General features: G+C 38.6%; 1 protein-coding gene across 2 annotated transcripts in view; it reads right to left on the reverse strand.

Annotated features, from left to right (window-relative positions):
• Positions 1-603: 603 nt before the first annotated feature.
• slc35e1 (solute carrier family 35 member E1) overlaps positions 604-25,398 on the reverse strand; it is a 58,312-nt gene continuing 33,517 nt past the window's right edge. Inside the window, exons 4-7 of one of the 2 annotated variants that reach the window (XR_009516122.1) lie at positions 18,722-18,847; positions 9,440-9,685; positions 3,338-6,339; positions 604-1,893 (exon numbers count right to left, since the gene is read on the reverse strand). Coding sequence is in view for 1 of the 2 variants with exons in the window: in XM_059991715.1 (XP_059847698.1) it covers positions 6,094-6,339; positions 9,440-9,685; positions 18,722-18,847 (618 nt within the window). In the remaining variant the exon portion in view is untranslated. Of the gene's footprint in view, positions 6,340-9,439; positions 9,686-18,721; positions 18,848-25,398 lie in introns of both variants that reach the window. The other variant, XM_059991715.1, reaches the window with a different exon arrangement.

A 25,398-nucleotide genomic window follows, 5' to 3' on the forward strand; every position in this document is an offset into this window, starting at 1 on the left:
CATCTTGCTTCAATTGGTCTATGTTGGTGTTTCACAAGCCTGTGTACAGCTGAGTCCATCAATCCTAGCAGCATATCCTTCCATTCCTCTAAGTATTTATCCAATTTTCAATCATGATACATGTTATTCAACTCAGATGCTCATGGGAACTAAATCTTCATAATATGATAAATTTATTCATCACCATTTTATATTCATAACACTGGGTTTGAATTCCCATTAGAGCTATCTCATCCCTTATATTCAGCTATTCAAATTTTATAAGCCTTTTATCAGATCTTTCCTCAACTTGCCCTTTTAAGCCCATTCTTGACATAACTGTTTGATTATAGTATCACTTGTATAAATAGTAGAAATAAAATGTACTGTAAATATATAACCTGCTGTTTGTATCTAGGAATCAATCTAAAAAAATGGGAGTTTGAAATTCAGAAGATAACTAGTTAGAAACTTTCACAAGATATTTTAAATTAATTAAAATCAGAACAAACCAAGTGTAGTGTTTTGCCCACAAGCAATAGCAACTATCCAATGGTTCCCTTCACCACAAATTGCCTGTTGTATTGGATTGAGGGTATTCAAATAAAAGACTCACGGCAGTGCTGACTTCACTTTTCACTTTATTAATTATCACATTTTCTTCCATTAACACTTGTTAAATTAAAAATAGTCTGTAGGCAGACATGATACACTAGTGAACATTGGCACACATATACACACACTTCACTCTCAAGGGCTTCCAGCCACTAAACTTGAGAAACCAATACCACTGCGTAGGGAAATCTGTAGTAATATTTAGAGCCTTAAATGTCTTTATCACACAAAAATAATACAAACTACATCTATTACAGTAAGATTGAAAGCTAAACATGAAATTAAAAAGGGGAATATCATAACAAAATATTTAGTTTCAGATTGGTTGCACTGGTGAGCTGCATTTGGACATGCAGCATGTAATGAGGGGGATAGTGATCAGTTTTCAGTGGAGAATTAAATCATACATTATCTCACTGAATCCTAGGTCAATTCACTTTCAGGGCAAGACATTCAACACCTTCATTACTAACCGTACTTACTTTGTTTGCTAATTAAGGCAGTTAGTTTAAGGACCAAAATGTTGAAGTGAAGATATATACAATATGGCCAGAAGATAGACACATTCCACTAGAGCAGGGGTCGGCAACGTTTACCACTAAAAGAGCCAATATGGACCCATTTCCCACAGAAAAGAAAACACTGGGAGCCACAAAATGAAATAACACTGCATACAACGGGTTTTTTTTTGCCTTTATGCTATGTATAAACAAACTATAATGTGTTGCATTTTTGAAATTGATGAACTCCTGCAGAGAAAACGAAATTACATTTCTGCATGCAACAAAAACATTTTGAACTCCGAAAAAAAGACGTTGGGTTGAAGGTTACTACATAGGTAGCCTACCTTGGATCGAAGAATTAAAAGAAAGCGCGCACTGGCGGGTGTCAGGCATTGGCAGTGGTGATGTATATTAATAGCGATAAAAAACACGTTGTAGCGGTGTAGCGCTACACGCAGTGCTAAAATAAAGACTGCAGTCAAAGGTAACTTTATTCGAACTAAACAGCCTTGCTTTAAAGCCTCCCTCAACCCGTCCCCGTGGGCGCGGATGCTCCAAAAGACACGTACTCACAAACCCCCGTAGGCTATCTCCCTTAGTCGGAACGGTGGCTAATTGTGAGCCGGTTCGGATGTGCCAGGAAACGGTGTCTCCGCAAAGTTTTCATATTGTACAAGATCACCATAATCTTCAAATTTCGAATTACATTTCAAAAGCTAACAAACCACGGGGAGCCGCATCACAGAGATCAAAGAGCCGCATGTGGCTCTGGAGCCGCAGGTTGCCGACCTCTGCACTAGAGGAAAAAAAACACTTGCTGGTTAGAAAAACTCTGGCATCCTTGGAAACTTTGTTTTTGTAGTACCGATCTGATATCAGATGCCTATATTGTTACGAATAATTATTTTAATGTATAATCAACACCTCTGCTAGAAAATCAAGCAAGCAAATCACCGAATTCCCCCCAAAATAATTTTAATTTCATTAGAAATTAGCTTAATGCTGCGAGTCTAAACCAGGTCCAGGAGAAAATTCACTTAATTCTGTAATTCACATTAGATTATGAAGCATAATTTTCACTGTGACAAAGGAGAATACAAACACTTTTACCATTGCTTATACTAATGGAGAAAAGTAAAATTTTGAACAGCAATGAATTGCACAGCAACACACTGTCCTTAAAACAAATATAATGATTTCCTTTTTAAACAAAGGATGGGTGACTTGTCTAAGGGGAGCAAATTTTCAGTTAATGTTATTTGATTAAAAAGTAACTATCCAGATAAGAGCAAGAAAATGCATAAACATCACACCAGATTCAAAGTTTATTGGAATTAACTTGTTACATAACCTAAATTCATATACCCTTAAATTCTGTTGTGCTCTATTCTCTCCAAGTTAGCAAGTAACCTATGTTCCCTCTAGCCTCTAAGATCCCCAAATTTCTAAATTTCCTATACTTGTTAATTCTTCATCCCATGCACCTGCACCTCTTAAGATTATTAAACTTCCATTATCCAGCTTCAGAAAATATTTGTACTTGACTGGCTACATGAAACTTCACAAACCAACTGCTTTCAAGTTCAATTAGAAATATCCCAATTCCCTATATGACTTTCATAATTTTCATATCTTAAATGTGAAACTCCATTCCAAGAGAAGTAATTTGTCCAATTTTTGAGCTAATTAGTTCTACACATATTTCAGTGACACAACTGTTGAGAATATCAATTACACCTGCATATAACCAGTGCACTACCCACAATTAAACCCTGAGGTAGATTTAATCTCAAATGTTTACAGTATTTATAAAATAAATATTGCACAACATTAAAAAGGCTATTTAAAGCCAAATAAATCAGTTTTATGTTCTTTAAAGAGACAAAAAATGTGGAGATGTGGATGAAATTAAACTACTGTCAGAATATGAACTATGGATGGCCACTATCTTTATAGTTGGCAGTGCAGCCATCAGTGGGAGCTGAGCAGATCTTTAAACCATTTTATTCCATCTTTAAACCTTACAGCTGAGTTAAGCTTTTGTGTTAAAACTCAGATGTATTTGTTTTAAAACTGGTAACACAGGTCATTTTATCGGATCAAATGAATGTTTCTTTAGCATTCAATACAGGCTGCACTATTGAGAACTGCAAGTAGTTGAACATATGGACATCACTTCAGAACCAAGTCAAACACACTGTAACAATTAACAATATTCTGCAGCCGCAGTATGCATGTACCTTTTAGATAACGGCGTCCCATATATTTTCCAAAATACTTTACAATTACTTGAATATTTTTGAAGAAATGGGATTTAGTCAATTTGAGGAATAAACTTCTTCCCCTTCAAGGAATAAGCTGCATAGTTTAAACAAAAAGCATGGTCTTGGTGAGACAGGACAGAAAATTAGATGTAGCAATGGAATTCAGCATGAGAATTATCAATAAAAATGTTTCAATGAACTCCCAAAATGAGTTCTACTTCTTAGAAGTACTGCAAAATAAGATTCTCAGTGACAACCTGGAAGAGTTTCAGTGAATGATGTGTAAAACAGACAAATAGGGCATTTTAATTTCAAATGTTCCCCATAGTTTATATTCAGTAAGTTATAATAGGAATTGGTTTAATTATTGTGGTGATGCAGAGCGCTATCACCATCCTTGCTAATGCTGAAGTCATGAAAACTTCAGGGCACAAAAAGTGGAATACAATGCAAAACGTTACCCAGCTGGATTTTAACTAATAACTTAAAAAATAAAAACAGACCTCTGGACCTCTTCCATTTATAACATTGAGAATTTTGTTACACATTATTGCATGGTCCTGCCCTTTAAGGAATGAACCTGGGACCTGCACACACAATGCAATTACCAATGTTAGCTCTTTTCATTAATCTGTTCAGGATGGGCAGTAATCGGGGGAACAGGGAAGTGTAAACAAATGATTTTCAATTATAAGATGATTTAATATGCAAAAGAGACAAAGGAAGGAAGACAGTAACAGTCAAAGAAAAATAGAGACATAATGTGAGCCCCAGAAGCTATTCTCAAATCTAAAGAAAACATGAACCAGTGAAGAAACAAGCACCAAGAAGATTGTATGATGAACAAGTACAGAAAGCACTACCCTTTTATTTGGTAGTACTGATGTGACTATTTATCATTTGTTAAAGCATTTATCTCTCTCTTTGGGCATAACAAACTGCTGCATGACACAAGTCAATCCAAGACCAGCAATTAGCCAGCTGATACATATTTAGTTACTGCCAAATTATTTTTAACCTTAACTAATGATTTTGCTTTACAAAAGAGCAACACAGAATTGATTAATATTTAAGGACATGTAACTCTGACATAGAACCAATTCGTGGGTGATTATGATCAATAGTGTATAAAACCCAATTCTTAGGAGGACATAAACAGCACAAAACAGGCTTAAAATAAGAAAATTCTGCAAATACACAGTGAGCAGGTCTGCATCTGTACAGAAATGGCAGGTTCTTGTTCTATGTATGCTATTCACAAGAAGAAACACATTGAAAATAACTTGCAGCTTACTTCCGCACCATTGCTCTTGTAAATCCTATTCTATCTAATTTTCAACATTTTAAAGAGATTTGTTCCCATCCTGGAGTCTGTCCTTTTTTTTTATATGAACACTGGCTGCCAGCATCAATTATAGACTGACACCTCACCATTTAACCCATACAAGTAAACATTTTCCGACACAACTGTCTACAATTTAAAATATTACAAATTACTGGGTTGTCTGAATATAGAAAAAATTTGCATTCACCCAGTGCTTTGTGCCTTTTCGAATCTCCCAACCCCCAAAAAAACTGTTCATATTTATTGTTGCGATGTAGGAATCACAATAATTAGCTTGCATACACAGCAAGGTCCCACAAAGGGCTGTCCTAACAAATACAGCAGTTGTTATAAAAATCTGTTTTGATAACTTTGGTTGAGAAACATTGACCTAGATCTCCCAATCTCTCCTTACATTCAGCAATCAAAATTACAGGGCTTTGCAAAAAAACAATTATGTTCTTGAGCTCCCATGTCGTTGTAGCCAATTGCAGTTCAGATTTTATGCTCAAATTTCTGAAGTGGGCTTGAGCCCATGATTTTCTAACTCAGAGCTCAGCTAATCTGTTTAGACTTGATTGTGGAGGACAACAGTATATGATCTGCAGTGCAATCACCATGTGTGTCTGTTCATTTAACTTGCTTGCTTAAACTCGGGATGCTAAAGTGGATTATTATGATTTAGAGTTAGCATGATCAGAATCCAACTAATCTATACTGTAAGTACCAGCAGCTCATCAAATCAAGTCTAGTTACCAGGGTGTCAATTGTTAACAAACACCAGCCTGGGTATTGAGCTAGCATGCACATTACAGAGGTAGACCTGAACAATCGATGTCATACCTTCTCTCCTCCCAAAGCACACATATATTTACATACAGCATGGAGGATACTGTAACTAATTGATCAATACTTGCCAAGTCACCAATCACCAACAGTCAGAAGATCATTATCTATATAAAGGGAATATGACTGACAAAAAGACACCCCAGAAGCATCATTAGATGAAGATCTGGTCAACTGTATTGCATTTAAACACAATTCTGTCATGCAGAGACTACAATGGATTAGATAGCCAGGGCCATTAATCTTTCATTACCAATCCAACATCTAATCAATAGGCTTTGCGGCAGGGAATCAACCTAAGCAGAACCCTTCTTAATGTGAAGTAATCACTCCACACTGGTCTAACTATCCTACTCTTAATCCCCATGATATCTGGCCTGAGTGAATGCTGGAGAAACAGTAGAATAGCAGAGAATATAACACAGATCTTCATCAACTCCAAGTTACAGTCTTCTCTTGAATACCAGAAAGTCTTCTCTTGATAAAATCTATCGGATAACCAAAGGTTTCCAACAGTGCACAGAATAAGTTACGAATGAAGTGACACCTCCATTCACAAGTCTTAGATATCGAATCGATTGGACACATAGGTGGCTCCAGTGTTGCTCTGTCGGTTGTACTGTGACTGTTCTGCCAGCAGACCAGTCCGTCCATACTGGTACTCAGAGTGCTGTGGGTACAGTGCCATCCCATTCAGCTGCACCTTCTGTTCGGCAGACAGTTCTTGATGCCGATTAAGGGAAATAAGATCCCCTGAAGTTACTGGGAGCAACTTCCTCTTGGCCTCTTGATTGGCATCATATTTAGCCTGTTGAGTAAAGAGACAGAATATGACTCGGTACTGTCCACTAAATTTTAAGTAGTTGTGAGTATTGATTTCTCAGGATAACAAAGTATTTCTCTTTAATAACACAAGGTGACTAAAAAAAAATTAAAGCAGAACATCCAACATTGCAGTCTCTGGTTTATAGAAGAAATGGGAGGGAGGGGTGTGTGAAGGGCGGGAGGGAGGGAGAAAATTACAATTCAGTCACTGGTAATCCTTGTGGTTTTCCTCCAAATATGCACAGGACAATACAAGAATCATATTCATTTATTAACCACATGTGCACCAAAACATACAGTGAAATGCATCATTTGTGTTGACAACGAACACAACCCAAGCCAACATAGCATGCCCACAATGCTTGGCAAAATAACACAGGACACAAGAGAACACAGAAAGCAACAAAACATCAACTGTACAACAAGCCCCAGTGTACATCGCCATTGGTCTCATTCACAGCACTCATCAGTCCGTCATCCACAGATGTTCTTGGTCACATGTCCTCTGTGCACAGAGTAGAGGCCTCAAACTGGCCTGACCCATAACTCCTCCAACTCCGTCACCAAATCCTCACTTGATCCTTAGTTCCTCTCTCTGTCCCCAAAACTATCCCTAAAAACTTAAAAAACAAGTAAGTCTAAGTCTGAGCAAAGACCACAATAGCACCACAGTTCAGTGCCATCTTGATCGGAAGACACTGAAGATGCTGGAATCTAAGCTGGAGCAACACACAAGATGCTGGAGGAATTCGGTGGATCAGGCAACATCAATGGATAGAAATTTATGTTTTGATCCAGATTAAGGGTCTGAGAATGAAAATCAGTATCAGGTTTATTATCACTCTCATATATTATGGAAAATGTGCTGTTTTGCTGCAAGTTTTTACCTGAAACATCGACTAGCCATTTCCCTCCACAGACTTCTGACCCACTGAGTTCTTCAGCATCTTGTCTGTTGTCCAGGTCTGATAATGTTGACCTGTCACCCTACATTTGAATAACTTGGTGGAACTGTGTCCAGCCTTGCAAGAAAAAGTTTGTGAACCCTTTGCAATTACCTGGTTTTCTGCATTAATTACTCATAAAATGTGGTCTGATCTTCATCTAAGTCACAATGATAGACAAATACAATCTGCCTAAGCTAATACACATAAACATTCACAGTCCAGGCTGTAAAAGTACATGAAGCCTTGTATTTAATAACTAGTAGAATCTCCTTGGGCAACAATAGCCTCTACCAAACATTTTCCGTAGATCAAACTTGCAGGAGGAATTTTAGACCATTCCTCCATGCATACAAAACTCTTTCAGTTCATCAGTATTTCTGGGATACCTTGTATGAACAGTCCTCTTCAGGTTATGCCACAGCATCTCAATTGGGTTAAGGTCTGGACTCTGACTTGGCCATTCCAAAAACACACATTTTCTTCTTCTTAAACCAATCTTTTGTTGATTTACTCTTGTGTTTTGAATCACTGTCTTGTTGCATCATCCAACTTCTATTAAGCTTCAAGTGACGGACCACTACCCTGACATTCTCCTGCAAAATGTCTTCATACAATTTGGAATTCATTCCTCCCTCATTGATGCAGGCCCTGAGGTAGCAAAGCAGCCCCAAATGATGATGTTTTTTCCACCATGCTTCACAGTTGGTGTGCAGTGCCTTTTTTTCCTCCAAACATAGCAATGTGCATTTTGACCAGAAAGTTTAACTTTTGTCTCATCTGTCCATAGAATATTGTCCCAGAAACATTGTGGAATATCCAGGTGGTCTTTTGCAAACTTGAGATGTGCAGCAATTTTTATTTTGAGAGCACCTCCATGGTGTCCTTCCATGAACACCATTCTTGTTCAGTGGTTTTCTTACAGTGCACAGATGAACAGAGACTTTGACAAGTTCTAGAGATTTCTGCAGGTCTTTTGCTGTTACCCTTGGGTTCTTTTCCATCTCCCAGAAAGCTGGAGGAACTCAGCAGGCCAGGCAACATCTATAGAAAAGAGTACAGTTGACATTATGGGCCGAGACCTTTCATCAGTACTGGAAAGAAAGGTAAGGGACAAACTGACGGCGAAGACATGTTCCCAGGAAGGATACGTGGCTGTGGTAGTGGGTCTGGGTGAGCACACAGTCGAAGAGTCGGAGGGCAGCAGAGATCATGGTGGGGAGCAATTAGAGCGGGTTTCAGTGAACTATCCAAGGGAAGATTTAAACTTCTTCAGGGTAGGCATCCCTGGAAGAAAATTTTTCCAGTTCTGATTAAGGGTCTCAGCCTGAAAAGTCAACTGTATTCTTTTCCATAAATGCTGTCTGGCCTGCTAAGATCCTTCAGCATTGTGTCTGTGTTGCTTGGATTTAGAGCATCTGCGGATTTTCTCACTTGTCTTTTTCACCTCCTTCAGCATTGCATGTTGTGCTCTTGCTGTGATCTTTGCAGCACACCCATCCAGCAACAGTACTGAATTTCTTTCATTTGTAGACAATTTCTCTTACTGTGAACTCAGTAACACTCAGGTCTTTAGAAATGCTTTTGTAGCCTTTTCCAGCTTCATACATCTCTACAATTGTTCTAAGGTCCTCTGAAAGTTGTTTTGATTGAGGCATGGTGCACATGAATAGATCTTTCTTGAGAAGAGTAGGCTGTGCCAGTATCCTGACTTTGTGTGTCTTTTTTATAGAGCAGGGCACCTCTACAACCCACACCCCCAATTTCATCTCATTGTTTGAAACACCTGATGCCAAATAGCTTTTGTAAAAGGCATTACCCCAGAGGTTCTCATCCTTTTTTGAACCTACACTGTGATTGTTTAAATGCTCTACTCATATTGAGAAGAAGTAGTACAATAGTTTGTGTGTTACTAGTTTACACAGATTGGTGTTTATTTTTTAACTGTCTTGGATTAAGATCAAACCACATTTTATGAGTAACTAATGCAGAAAACCAAGTTCACAAACTTTTTCTTCCATCTGTACATGTACCGAAGAGGAAGAAAAGATCAGCTCAGTCTAAATAAACAACAATAGGAATTAGCACAGTAAAGAGGGGATTTCTCCTTTTGATAAGGAAAACAACAGAAAGACTGACCTTGTTATAGGCAAACACCCCGACAATAGCAGTCATCATCCCCATGATATTGGTGGCAGTAACTGGGTTTTGCAGCATGAGTAGGGACACTGTAATCACCATGATTCTCTTGGTAGCATTGGCCACTGAGTAGCTAAGTGGGCTGATGAGGTTCAGGATACTGAAGGCAACCATGTTCTGAGCAAAATTACAAAAACCACTGACAATCAGTAATACGAGTGTCCAATGCCAGTGCGAGATATCTGTCTGGAAAAGAAGGGCAGCAGCTTGGTGATCACTGTAACTCACACAAATGAAAATACTATGCTTGTTACCTTTCTCCTAACTTTCTAGCTTTAACTTTTAAAATTCATGTTCTTCCCTCTCCCTGCTGTTGCAATATGCAAACCAGATGATAAATGGTGCACGTAGGTGGTCCCAGGAAATTCCTCCAAACCTCCAGTGGGTAAAGTTCTGCTCTCCAACAAGTACCTTGTGGTATCCCAGGAAAGCATACATTGTGTTACAACTACAGTGATCCAATCTGGCAAGGAGATGGCAAGGAACAGATGCACAGAAGTGATACAGATTAGCTGGTTGAATGGTGTCACACAACAACCTTGCACTGGATAATCTATCTTGGGCCCAACACATTGATGCAAACACACAGGTAGCACTATAGTGGCTATACGTTAATTAATAGTTTGAGAAGATTTGGTATGTCACCAAAGACTTACAAAATTTCTACAGATATAGAGTGGAAAACATTCTGACTGGTTGCATCAGTGTCTGGTATGGAAACTCCAATGTGTAAAATTGAAAGAGGCGATGGAGGGTTGCAGACTTAACCAAATTCATTACGAGTACAATCCTCCCTACACTGAGGACATTTTCAAAAGACAATGCCTCAAGAAGATGATATTCATCATTAAGGACCCTCACCATCTGGTGAGGGTCAAGTACAACAGTTTAGGAACAACTGAACAACTTGTTCCCCTCTGCCATCAGGTTTCTGAATGCTTCATAAACCATGAACATTATCTTCTGCACAATTTATTCACTTGTTTTTTTGAAACTCATTAATCTTATGTACTGTACTGCTGCCACAAAACAAATTTTATGACATGTCAGCGATAATAAAGGAGAGATCTTTCAGCCATCAGCCTGTAAAGAATATAGAGTCTGGGGAACAATTTTCAGGAGTGAGGCTGAAGATTTTGGTAAGTAAGCATATCTATGTCATCAGGTGATTTAGGGAATGAGTAATGACTGTTAGTAAAATATTTTAAAGAAATGCAATATAATGGGAACATAATGGGAAAAGATGACAAATTTACTTGGTTAGAAAATTCAGTGTCACTCCAGAGAGTGTAAAATGCCTCAGTGGAAGATGTTGTCCTCCTAGTTTATGTTGTACTACTCTACTGCAGTGAAAAAGGCCAAAGACAGACAGGACAGAATAGGAGTGGTAATAACTAAGGAGAATTGTTTCCCATTACAAGACCATAAGACCACAAGATATAGCAGCAGAATTAGGTCATTCAGCTCATTGGATCTGCTCCGTCATTCCATTATGGCTGATTTATTAGCCCTCAATCCCATTTCCATCTCCCCATAACCTCTGACACCCTGACAAAACAATGAACCTATCAATCTCTTCTTTACCCAATGACTTAGCCTCCACAGCTTTCTGTGGCAATTCACAGGTTCACTACCCTCTGGCTAAAGGAACTCCTCCTCATCTCTGTACTAAATGGACATCTCTCTATTCTGACACTATGTTCTCTGGTCCTAGACACCCACACTATAGGAAACATACTCTTCACATCCACTCTATCTAGGCCTTTAATTACTTGATAGGTTTCAATAAGATTCCCCTTCATTCTTCTTAAAAAAAAGCAAGCAGAGGTCCAGAGCCATCATAAACACCTCATACTTTAACACTTTCATTCCCAGAATTATTCTCTTGAATGTTCTCTGGACTCTCCCTAATGCCAAAGCATCTTTTCTTAGATAAGGAGCTTAAGACTGCTCCTAATATTCTGAGTGTGGTCTGACCAATCCGTTATAAAGCTTCAGCATTACATCTTTACTTTTATATTCTAGTACTCTTGAAATGAATGCTAACATTGCATTTGCCTTCCTTACCAAATACAAATAAATACAAATACTTTATTGTCACCAAACAATTGATACTAGAGCATACAATCATCACAGTGATATTTGTTTCTGTGCTTCGCGCTCCCTGAAGTACAAATCGACCAAGTACAATCTGCAAGTTGACCTTCAGGGAATCCTGTACAAGGACTCCCTTTGCACCTCTGATTTTTGAATGTTATTCCCATTTAGAAAACAGTCTATGCCTTTATTTCTTCAACCAAGGTGCATGGCCATACAACTATATTCCATCTGCCACTTCGTTGCCCATTCTTCCAATCTAAGTCCTGCAGACTCCCTGCATTCTGCCCTTCCATTCATCTTCATATCATCTACAAACCTGGCCACAAAGCCATCAACTATGTCATCCAAATCATTGATATACATATAACGTGAAAAGAAGTGGTCCAAGCACTAGTAGTTACTGCAGCCAGCCAGAACAGGCCCCATTTATTCCCACCCTTTGCCTCCTGCCAGTCAGCCAATCTTCTATCTATACTACTATCTTCTCTGTAATACCATCGGCTCTTATCTTGTTAAGCTGTCTCATGTGCAGGGTCTTGTCAATCGGAATTCTGAATATCCAAGTGTACAATATACTCTGACTCTCCTTTGTCCTGCTTGTTATTTCTTTAAAGAATTCCAACAGATTTGTAAGACAAGATTTCCCTTCAAGGAAACCATTCTGACTTTGGCCTATTTTATCATGTGCCTCCAAGCACCTCGAAACCTCAACCTTAAAGATGGACTCCAACATCTTTCCAACCACTGAAGTCAGGCTAACTGGCAACGATTCACTTCTGTCCAAATTTTTCAAATTTTCACTCTCAAATTTTTGGCATACTGATAGTGTCTTCTCCAGCAAAGTTTAGCACAATTAAATTTGTCAAACATCTCTTTGCCTCTGGTTACCACTTCTCCAGCGTCATTTGCTGGTGATCTGATATCCATTCTTACCTCTCTTTTACTCTTTATATACCTGAAAAACTTTCAGTATTCTCTTTGATATTATCGGCTAGCTTAACTTTATATACCTTTCTTACCTATTTCCCTTAAAGTAGTTTGCATCAGGCAGCACTCACTCAATATTTTATCTCTCTTTAGCAATATCCAAATACAAATCCTCCCATATTACAGCAAGGTTTCACTCCTGTGAGCTGTTTCTAACCTGATTAATACAAGTTTAAGATCAGGCTTTAAGAAGGGAACTAGGAAAGCAAAAAAGGGTACGAGATGGATCTGGCAGGCTTGGTTAAAGATAATCTCAAAAGGTTCTTCAATTAATTAGAGTGACTAGGGAGAGACGTTCCTCTTAAAAACTATGTATGCAGCTACAGGAGATGCCTGACATTTTAAATATCTATTTCTCCTTAGTGTTTTCTAATGAAAATATAATGGATGGCAAAGAAAAGAGGGCAAAAGCAAGTGAGCTCTTAGCATATTATAAGGAAGGACGGATGTTCAGCTTTGAGTCACAATAAGCAAATCCCTAGGCCCTGATGAAGTCCACGCCTGGGCCTTAAGAGAGGGCCAGGGAAGAAGTTGCAGAGGACCTTGTAGAGATATTTATTTCATCGCTAGCTGTTTGTGAAATTCCAGAAAATGTTTTCCACTGTTAAGAAAGGTACAAGGATAGGCCAGAGAACTACAGGCTGGTGAGCCCGACTTCAGTTGTAAAGAAGTTATTGGAGGGAAGACTGACAGACAAAATCACTTGGATAGTCAAGGCCTAATTAGGAACGGTCAAGCATGGTTTGTGCATGGGAGGTCATCTTTGATGAACCTTTCAGTGTTTTCCAAAGAGGATTGATGAAGGTAGGGCAGTGAATCACAAACAAGAGAAAATCTGCAGATGCTGAAAATCCAAAGCAACACACACAAAACGCCGGAGGAACTCAGCAGGCCAGGCAGCATCTATGGAAAAGAGTAAACCAACGATGTTTCAGGCCAAGACCCTCCTTCAGGTCTTGAAGAAGGGCCTCAGCCCGAAACATCGACTGTACTCTTTTCCATTTTTGCTGCCTGGCCTGCTGAGTTCTTCCAGCATTTTGTGTGTGTTGCACAAGGGACTGAATGTTGTCTGTATGAACTTTAATAAGGCCTTTGACATGGTCCCGCTTGACTGGCTGATCTGAAACATTAGGTCGCATGGGATTCAGGTCAGTGAGTGATGTGGATTCAGAAATAGCCTGATGATAGGAAGCAGAGAGTGATGATTGAAAGTCAATTCTCCAATTGGAGGCCCGTGAGGACCTGTTATTCAATTTTATGTAAGTGATTTTGATATGAATTTACATGGTACAACTAATAAGTTAAGTTAGGAGATCTTACTGATAGTGAAAAGGTCACAATGAATTGCAAAGAGATCTTGATCAGTTAGGGAGATGGGCTGGGCTATGGCAAATAGATTTCAACTTAGGCAAGAATGAAATGATTTCATTTTGCACAATCAATCTAGGGTAGGACCTATACAATAAATGGCAGGGCATTGACAAGTGTTGTGGAACAGAGGGATCCACAACACTTTTCAATGAAGGTGGCTATAGAAGCAGACATGGTGGTGAAGAAGGTATTTAGCATGCTGGCCCTCATCTGTCAGGGCACAGAGTTTAGTAGTAGGGACACTATAGTGCAGTTACACAAGTCATTGGTGAGGCTATACTTGGGAGGGTTGTGTACAGTTTTGCTCACCCTGTTAATGGAAAGGCATTGTCAAACTGGAGAGGGTGCAGAATAGATTTACAAGAATGCTGCCCCGGACTAGAGGGCCTGAGCTATAGGGAGAGGTTGGGCATGCCTGAAGTGTGGGAAAGTAAGCAGGGACCTCATAAAGTGTAGAAAAAACATGAGGAGCATTGAAAAGGTAGAAGGTTATGGTCTTTTCACCAGGGTTGGAGAGTATCAAACTAGACGACACAGATACAAGGTAACTGGGGAGAGATTTAATATGGAACTGGGAGGTAAATTCTTTACACAAAAGGTAGTGAGTATCTGGAATGAGTTACCAGAGGAGGTGGTAAGGTAAGTATAACTGCAACACTTAAGAGCCATTTGAAATGTATATGGGAGGGTCTTGGAGGTTTATGGGCTTAATGTAGGCCACTGGGACTTGCTGTAGTCGGAATGGATTATTTGCGCTGAAGGCCCACTCTCATGTTACTCTGTGACTCCAGGTGGAAATTAGGTGTGGTTAGTCAGAATTCATGATATAAGAGTTCATGATACAAAAATGTTCCTTAAGGTTGTTATAGCTGGGGTGATAGTGGGGATGAGCTCTCACTACCTATTAAATGCTCCCAATGACATGCTTCTCAAATAGCCTCTGACAACCAAGTGCAGCTCCTGGCCTTCACATGCGGTTTAGCTACTAAGCCTGGCGGCACCATTTTTACTGTTAAAGGGGCAAAGACAGGTACCAGTGCCTTAAAACCAGTTGATTCACGCAGAAGGGGCTCGTCAGCTGTGGTTGGCAACTCTGCAAAGAGAAGAAAAACCCTGATCTCAAACCTCTGCTGCCTTGTGGCTATCATGGAGCAGGCTTCAGGTGCAAACCCCAAGGGAAAGTACGGAGCTGGAGTCCCTAAGGCAGTCCAACATTGAATTCAGTGCTAATTGAAACTTATGCAACACCACTGATGCCAACCTGTATCAGTCTGTCATTCCTTTGGATTTAGCAGCTGCCTGGAGAGGGGAGCCTGCTTGCTCTCTTTATCGTAGTGCCCTGGTTTGTGTACTGGCTTGTGTATTACTTATAGCTAGGTTGTAACATCCTTAGTCCACCCCAACCAATGGAGGGCCCTTCATTAGCACCATGCTTGGTAATAGTTCCTGGACAATTTTAAGATGCAAAACAGTTTAGGTATTTTTGCTGTTTACAGTTTCTTTCAGAGGGATAAAATTGGCCCCTTAGAGAATCAGAGTGGTCAGCTATGTGTGGAACCGAAGGAGATGGGAGAGATTTTGAATGATTTCTTCTCTTCGGTAATCACTAAGGAGTAGGATATTGAATTGTCTAAGGTGTGGGAAACAAGTAAGGAAGTTATGGAACCTATGACAATTAAAGAGGTAGAGGTACTGGCGCTTTTAAGAAATTTAAAAGTGGATAAATCTCCGGGTCCTGACAGGATATTTCCCAGGACCTTGAGGGAAGTTTGTGTAGAAATAGCAGGAGCTCTGACGCAGATCTTTAATATGTCATTAGAAACGGGGATTGTGCCGGAGGATTGGCGTATTGCTCATGTGGTTCCATTGTTTAAAAAGGGTTCTAGAAGGAAGCCTAGCAATTATAGACCTGTCAGTTTGACATCAGTGGTGGGTAAATTAATGGAAAGTATTCTTAGGGATAGTATTTATAATTATCTGGATAGACGGGATCTGATTAGAAGTAGCCAGCATGGATTTGTGCGTGGAAGGTCATGTTTGACAAACCTTATTGAATTTTTTGAAGAAGTTACAAGGAATGTTGACGAGGGTAAGGCAGTGGATGTAGTCTATATGGACTTCAGCAAAGCCTTTGACAAAGTTCCACATGGAAGGTTAGTTAAGAAGGTTCAGTCATTAGGTATTAATGCTGGAGTAATAAAATGGATTCAACAGTGGCTAGATGGGAGATGCCAGAGAGTAGTGGTGGATAATTGTTTATCGGGATGGAGGCCGGTGACTAGCGGGGTGCCTCAGGGATCTGTTTTGGGCCCAATGTTGTTTGTAATATACATAAATGATCTGGATGATGGGGTGGTAAATTGGATTAGTAAGTATGCCGATGATACTAAGGTAGGAGGTGTTGTGGATAATGAGGTGGATTTTCAAAGCTTGCAGGGAGATTTATGCCGGTTAGAAGAATGGGCTGAACGTTGGCAGATGGAGTTTAATGCTGAGAAGTGTGAGGTTCTACATTTTTGCAGGAATAATCCAAATAGAACATACAGGGTAAATGGTAGGGCATTGAGGAATGCAGAGGAACAGAGAGATCTAGGAATAACTGTGCATAGTTCCCTGAAAGTGGAGTCTTATGTAGATAGGGTGGTGAAGAGGGCTTCTGGAACGCTGGCCTTTATAAATCAAAGCATTGAGTACAGAAGTTGGGATGTAATGCTAAAGTTGTACAAGGCATTGGTAAGGCCAAATTTGGAATATTGTGTGCAGTTCTGGTCACCGAATTATAGGAAAGATATCAATAAATTAGAGAGTGCAGAGACGATTTACTAGGATGTTACCTGGGTTTCAGCAATTAAGTTACAGAGAAAGGTTGAACAAGTTAGGTCTCTATTCATTGGAGCATAGAAGGTTGAGGGGGGATTTGATCGAGGTATTTAAAATTTTGAGAGGGATAGATAGAGTTGACGTGAACAGGCTGTTTCCATTGAGAGTAGGGGAGATTCAAACTAGAGGACATGATTTGAGAGTTAGGGGGCAGAAGTTTAAGGGAAACACGAGGGGGTATTTCTTTACTCAAAGAGTGATAGCTGTGTGGAATGAGCTTCCTGTAGAAGTAGTAGAGGCCAGTTCAGTTGTGTCATTTAAGGTAAAATTGGATAGGTATATGGACAGGAAAGGAGTGGAGGGTTATGGGCTGAGTCCGGGTAGGTGGGACTAGGTGAGATTAAGGGTTCGGCTCGGACTAGGAGGGCCAAGATGGCCTGTTTCCATGCTGTGATTGTTATATGGTTATATGGAACAATATACACAGTGTGCTCAGTGTTTTAGAATGCAGCACAGAAATATGATAAGCCTACCAGCAGAGCTATGTTCTCAAATTCCAATTTCTACACTATTTTAAATCTTTATCCAATTTCCCTTAACACATTGCTACCATCTCTGCCGCTTAACCTCTGGTGAATAAAATTTTATAAGCTCTGGTAATTGAAGCAAGCATGAAAGTTCTTTTGATTTTGCTTTATATATTTCTCATGATCATTGTCATTCTTGAATATTCACTCAAAAAACTCAAGACTGAGAAATTTTATTAGTTTACCCCGACTTTGCTCTACTCCACCAAAAAGAGCCATAATGCTTTAGCGCCTCCATCATTATTTAGATCATCATTCAAATTACTCCTTGGTGCTCTCTTCACACTCCTCTAACATATTTCCAGTTATGGCTTACATAGAATGGAATGGCACTGAACACTCCAGCCATACCCTAATTATCCTCTGCACTCTTGTTAAAACTCTAATGAACTTATGTACAAATTTCTAAAATGGTCTTTTCTACCTGCACTCATTGCTATATACAGACAAAATTTATGCTGTAGGGAGTGTATGCTGTTTACCTAAGAGCTCATGTTCAGTAATGTACAAAGCCAATGTATACTATGACATTACAGCTTGATGCAATATTGCAATTGTTCAGAACTATATTCTTACCAAAGGATTGAAATGTATTCCAGTGAGAGATCTGGCTTGTACCAGCAGCAGGAATCCACAAGCCTGTTGCCAGGCTGCTGTTCTAACATTCAGGTTTCAGGGGGCAGGGAGAAGATCCAATGGGTGATCTTTCCACAGATGCACATCCTTCACTGGTAAAAATGAAGAGTGAAGATAGAGCAAGAGAATGCCCATCAGTCCTGTGACGTTGAAACACTCTGCAGTTTTACTACTGAAATAAGCCTTTCATTACTTAAGACAGCAGAGTGTTGATACAGAACAGTCCTGACATCATCTTTGCTCAGATAAGGAACATGTTTCTTTTGCTTTTCAGGGAAAAGATGCAGAAGATCCTATGCTTCAGTAATGCATTAGCATACAAAGAATCTGACTTTCTTTCTTACTCAGGTCCAATGTACTGACCTCAATAAGTCTTCCTCTAAATTAACTTCAATCTCCTGGCAGTCCTAAGCTTGTCATCTTATCCCTGGGGGTCTAATGTCAAGAATTTTCTTTTATCACCTTATTGTGTATTATACGTGCTTCTTCACAGTCAACGGTAGCTAGAGAACTTGGGTTTCTTTAGTTGTCTCACATAGGCCTTCTATGTGAGATCTATGGTACCTCTATTCAACAGGAAAAGCTGGAACACAGATCATTTTGCAGCAAATTTTACAGCTATGTAGGCTAATGTTGAATTCTTACATAAATTAAAAACACAACTAGTTGGCAATTGCACAGGAACTTCAAGACATTGTCTTTGCATAAAGATAGCACTCACAACTGAGCTGTTAACAAAAAATGCAGAGAGATCGACAAGGATCCAAGTTGGAATCATAAAGATTACAGCATAGCATCCAAGGATATAGAGAAGTCGAAGGTGATGCATCCGTGTATCCCTCAGCACCTGTAGGCAGAGCAAAGATCAAAGACATTAAGTGTGACCTGCAAATCAGCATATAGATTAGGGCAAGGGTTGTTTTCAAAATCAGAATTAACCATTACATTAATGCTTGTGTTACTCTATTCTGTACTAATTTTTGTTTTTCACTACTTTATACACCCTTATTACCAAATGCAAGCTATAGCATCCCATTACACACCAGGCCAATTTTTGTTTTACTCTCCATAAACATGAAGTCATTAAAAAAAATCTGCTTAACCACTTACTACCCCATGCTTGCCAATCTACACATGTCCAGTTAAACACTGCAAAAAAATTTTTAAACCTTATTTCGGTTTCAAGTCTCTCATTGCAGCCCTTTACTTTCTCTGTAAAAATAATTAACTCTATAAGCTGAGATATCTGCAGTCTTCTATATGGTCTTTCGCTGACCCCGAATTAGCTGTTTACCATCAACTGCATGCATTTACCTTTCAAGACTGTAAGCTTATGGAATACCCGAGTTAAGAATTTCCATCGATGTAATTCATTTTCCATATTTAAAATGTTTCTTTTCATCATCTGACCAAGTACCTTCTTCAGAAGGTCAATTCTATTTAATAATGTTCTGCAAACATTACCTTGGTTTATTAAACAGATTATGTCATATAGAAGTTACATTTGTTGCAATACAATGAAGAACAAACATATTTGTACCAAATGTACTTGTGCAATATTTTTGTTTATTTCACCTCTTGGAAACCAATCTAACTAAGCTTAGCCAAGGGACTGCTCCATCAATTAACCAATCAGCAACAAAGAGCTCAAGTATAATATTGTAATATTTTCAACCAGCGTGTATTTAATGGAAAGGAAATAAATGTTGCACTGCAGTGCCAGCTGAGTACAAAAGCTCCCTATTGGAAGCAGACTGGCACAATTCAGTAATTCAATTTATAGTGCTGCCACAAAAAAAACTGCTTGATCTTGAGCTTTAATTGATTAATCATATCATAACTGTGCATCAGATGCAAATCTCAATGGACTATTCAGGAGTACTGCTACGCTATTATATGAAATACCTATTATTTACCAATGGTCAAGAATAGTACAAAAATAGGAAATAACTGGAAATACTCAGGTCTGACAGAATCAAGACTGGTAGTTTGTTTTCCATAGGACAGTGGCAACTTTCAAGCAATGATCATTTATTGTACACCTTCGAAATATCCACAATAAATATTAAAATCCTGAGTACAACCTTCATAAAATTTGAACTCATTCAAAACTCTGTATATCCTTTCACTTCTTTGTCTGCATTCCCCTTCACCACTTAACTCCTCTGCAAACTTTACCCTATTTCATGCAATTCAGCTTTGAACTTTCCTTGAAAAATTCTGGAGCTTTGGGATATCTTTGAATTAAATAAAGCACGCAGGAGCAATGTACTCAAGTTGTTACTAAGGGAATCTACATTAAAATCAGATTCAGATTTATTATCACTGACACGCGATGTGAAATTTGTTTTGCAGCAGCAGTACAGTGCAAGACATAAAAGTTACGACAAGTTACAAAAATAAATAAATACTGCAGATGCATAGTAACAAGATTGTGTTCATAGACCGTTCAGAAATCTAAAGGAAGAGAGAAAGAAGTTGTTCCTAGAATATGGAGAGAGGGCCTTCAGGCTCTTGTATTTTCTGATGGTAGTGATGAGAAGAGGGTATGTCCCAGGTGGTGAGTTTCCCACGATGGAGCTGGCTAAGTCTATAGCCCTCTGCAGTCTCTTTTGATCCTGCGCATTGAACCTTCATTCCAGGTAGTGATGCAGGCAGTCAGAATGCTCTCCACCATACATCTTCAAAACTCTTAATGAATTAGAGGTGCTGGAATCATACACAAAATGCTGGAGGAACTCAGCAGGCCAGGCAGCCTCTATGGAAAAGAAGACAACTCTGTGTTTTGTTTGGATTTCCAGTATCTGCAGATTTTCTCGTTTTACATCAGTTGGAGAGAGAAGTACAGAAGCCCAGGCTTTGAAGGTCATTGATTAGCGGTGTGGTGCCAAATACCAAGCTGCAAACAATAAACAGTAGACTCCGCCCTCCGCATACAGATATGTAAGACATAGTCTCTTTATGTCTGCCTTTAATCTCTCCCTTTTCCGACTTAAACTTTGAAATTTCAACTTTACTCAGTCAGATCTGTAGAGTAACAGTTATAATTATGGCTACTCTCAGAAGCGCCAAAAGAAATCCAGACCCGGGCAATGGGAAGCCCAAAAAAGCTGATGAATTCTCAGAGGAACCCCTTGGGTGAAGAGACTGGAGTCTCAAATCAGCAGTATCGGCACTGAAATAACAATTAAAAGAGAAATTTGAAGGAAAAGTTGACTCTCTGAGCCTTGATCTTAAAGAAGTTAGTCAAATTGCTGCTGACCTTTCTTCTCGTTTGGAAAAAGCCAACAACGGATCGTCGATCTCAAAGCTCGATCACGTCGGAATAATATTCAAATTGTTGGATTAAAAGAGAAATCAGAATCAGCCAATACTCTGGATTATTTCACAAAAATCTTTCAGTCTTATTTCCAGAGGTTTGTTTACAGCCTTCAGATACTGAAATGGCTCATAGAATCGGCGCTTTAAAATTCTTGGATCAAGGTAAAAACAGACACATTGTTGTGTGTTTTCTCTGTTTCACAGAAAAAGAGCTTGCGAGAAAAAAAAGAAAAAAAAGTATCAAGATTCAGAGATTCGCTTTTTTTAAGATTTTCCATGCGAAATTGTTAAGCGTGCTGGATTTGCATCGGTTATTAAATTAGCATATCAAAAAAAGCTTTTTCCACTACTCCAGTATCCAGCTAAATTAAGGCTTTTTGTCAAAAAGTCTGGCGCTCATATTTTTGATGATCCAGCCGAAGCATTGCGTTTTATTAACTCTTTACCTAATGGATTTGATGACGAGTCTGAAGCCTGAAGCTTGAATCATTTATCATGGCTTGATTGTCTTGCGGTGAAAAGAGTGATGAGATTGGAAGATTTGATGGTTACAGAAAGTCTTTACCTTAAAATGCATTTTTATCTCTGGAAAAAGACTGGTTTGGATGGCTTTAGCCTCAGAAGACACAGCGAGAGAACTGTTGATAAACTGTAGATAAGTTTGAACCATTTATATTTTTTTCTCTGCAGCATTTAAATGAATTAATTTTTTTTGTTTCGTATGCTTTTGTAAAGATCCTTTAAGTAATTACTTGGATTTCCTTATGTTTTAAGGATAGATTGGACAATTTAAAGATGGCGATTGTTTTTCTTTTGTGCAAATATTTCAAGAATTGTTTTGGATGTGTTTTTCTTCCCTTATTTAATATTATGAAGGTTACTTTCAAATTGAAGGTCGTTTTGTTTTACAAGAAAAACACTTTCCTTCCAAGTTAATTATATTGAGATATATGTCGACTGTAATGAGTTTTATGTTCAGTAGAGGGAGACAGAGATTACTTTTTTTCCCCACTTTTTTACTTAGGTAGGCGGAGTTTGAATTTGCATGTATGCCTTTCTTGGGGCTTGCATCAAATGATATCCACTCGTTTCTGGGCTTTGGAGTTCGGGTGAGTTTTTTTTCCTTTTTTTTAAATCCCCATTATGGAATAATTGGCATATGACAATTATTTTTATAGTTGTTCATTTCTGCCTTTTTCGACTACCTTATACTGTCATGCATCTAACTACGCTTTTTAGATACAAAGTTCCATGATGATATCTAAACAGTTAAATGTTTTAACTTGGAATGTTCGCAGTTGCAATCATTCTGTTAAGCGTAAGAAAACATTTAAAGTTATTAACCGATTCCAGCCTGATACAATCTTTGCTCAAGAGAAGCATATTAGATTATGTGATAAAAATTGATTTTTTTAATTTTGGAAGGGTCCCCAGTTGCATGCAAACTCCCAATGTAAAACTTGAGGTGTCTCTATTTGTATTGATTCCAATATTCCTTTTAATCAGGAGGATATTATAGCCGATATTAATGGTAGATTTTTGATTGCTGAAGGAATAATTTGTAATAGAAAAATTGTTTTGGTTAATATTTATGGACCAAACGTTGATGATCCCTCATTTTTTAAAGCTACCATTGCTCTATCACCTGATTTAAATGAATATATGTTATTAATGGGTGGTTATTTTAATACTTGTTTAAATCCTTTAATGGATAAGTCATCATCCAAACATCAACTCCCTAATTGTTCTGCATCACTTATTAATTCCTTTTTAATTGATTATGATTTAATTGAGATCTGGAGGCATATGCACCCTAGTGATAGAGAATACTCTTTTTTCTCACAAGTTCATAATAAATATTTGAGAATCGACTATTTTATAGTCGACCCTCAACTTTTATTTAATGTTCAGAAATGTGAGTATGATGTGATTGCTTTCTCTGATCATGCTTCTTTAAACCTAATATTTGAACTGAAAGATGTTGTTTCTACCAGACCATTTTGGCATTTTCCAGAACATTTATTACAAAGTTCAGAATTTGTTGGGTTTATTGAAGCTCAGATAGAAGAGTTTTCTCTCTTTTAATAATACAGGAAACGTCTCAAAGTTAGTAATTTGGGATACATTAAAAGTTTATTTACATGGGCAAATTATTTCGTATATAGCTAAACTGAAGAAACAAACAAGAATGGAATTAGATAAAATCTCTAAACAAATTAAAGAATTAGGTAACATCAATGCAATCTCTCCAAATGTTGTTTCATTTAAAAGAAGAGTAGAATTACAATCACAGTATAACTTATTACTAACATATCCTATTGAGGGATATTTGCTTAAATTGAAAAGTCAATTTTATATTTTTGGGGATAAAAACAATAAGCTCTTAGCTTCCCAATTAAGAGCAGCTAGAGCTAAAAGACAAATTTTAAAGATTCGTAAAAATAATGGAGATATTGCAAGCAACCATGAGGACATTAATAATAGTTTTCAAGATTTTTTCTCTGATCTTTATAGACTGTGCAACCAGATTCAAGGAGAACCTGATCATTAAATTTGCTGATGATACCACAGTGGTGGGGCTCATCAGCAAAAATGATGAAACAATGTACAGGGAGGAGGTTAAACACCTAGAGAGCTGATGCAGTGACAACAACTTGATGCTTAATGTCACCAAAACCAAGGAGATGATCGTCGATTTCAGACTGTCTCAGCCTGAGCACACACCCCTCAGCATCAGCGGCTCTACAGTGGAGAGAGTGGAAAACATCAAGTTCCTTGGGGTGCACATCTCGGATAATCTCACCTGGACCAGGAACACCACTGGGATTGTGAAACTAGCCCAGCAGAGATTGCACTTTTTGAGGAAGCTTAAACAAGTATCACTCCCTACTAACATCTTAACTACATTCTACAGAGGAGTGGTTAAGAGTATGCTGACCTTTTGCATCACAACCTGGTACTCCAGCTGCAGTGCTACCGACAAAAAAGCCTTGCAGAGGGTGGTTAGGGGAGAAGAGAAGGTTATTGGGGTCTCCCTACCTTCTGTCCAAGACCTCTTTCAGAGTTGGTGCCTCCAGAAGACACGGTACATCATTAAAGGCCCCTCACACCCTCTCCATGAACTGTTTGTTCTTCTGCCATCAGGTAAACGTTACAGGAGCATCAAAACTAAAACCACAAGGCTACTAAACAGTTTCCTCCCACAGGCAGTCAGACTGCTAAATAGCTGCTCTACCTGACTCTGCTTTGGACACTTTTAACTTGCACTGGACACTTATAACTTGTTTTTAACTGACATGTGGCTGTTGTGTTTTACTATTTATTGTTATGTTTATTATTTAGTAATGCGTTTGTTATGTTATGATTGCACTGCTCCTGGGAAACAGTGTCTCATTCTGCCCTGCAGAGCTGATGTACAGTTAAAACAACAATAAAGTTTTTGAATCTTGAATCTTTGAATCTCAATTTCCTGCAGATTCCTCCAAAATGAAGGCGCTTTTTTTTACATAAGATTAAATTTCCACAAATTTCTGTTGAAGATCAACAGATGCTTGATGCTCCAATTACCGAGCATGAAATTCAGAAAGTTATTTTATTAATGCAATCAGGGAAAGCTCCTGGACTTGATGGTTATTCAGTGGGATTTTATAAAAAATTTTAAAGATTACTTTCTCCATATCTTTTGGAAATATTTCATGAATCCTTTGAGAAGGGTAATTTACCTTCTTTTTATGAAGCATCTATTTCCTTAGTTCTTAAAAAAGATAAAGATCCTGTTGAATGTTCATCATGTAGACCAGGGGTCGGCAACCCACGGCTCCGGAGCCACATGCGGCTCTTTCACCTCTGTGCTGCGGCTCCCTGTGGCTTTGGAAAATAAATGGTCAGTATTTAATTGAAATGTATTTTATGTTAGTTTGTTAGTTTTTGAAATGTAATTCTAAATTTGAAGATTATGGTGATCTTGTACAATCTAAATAAGACCCATTTCCTGGCACATTGGAACCGGCTCACAATTAGCCAGCGTTCAGGCTAAGGGAGATAGCCTACGGGGGTTTGTGAGTACGTGTCTTTTGG

The sequence above is a fragment of the Hypanus sabinus genome, chromosome 16 (genome assembly GCF_030144855.1).
Source record: "Hypanus sabinus isolate sHypSab1 chromosome 16, sHypSab1.hap1, whole genome shotgun sequence".
Classification (NCBI taxonomy): domain Eukaryota; kingdom Metazoa; phylum Chordata; class Chondrichthyes; order Myliobatiformes; family Dasyatidae; genus Hypanus; species Hypanus sabinus.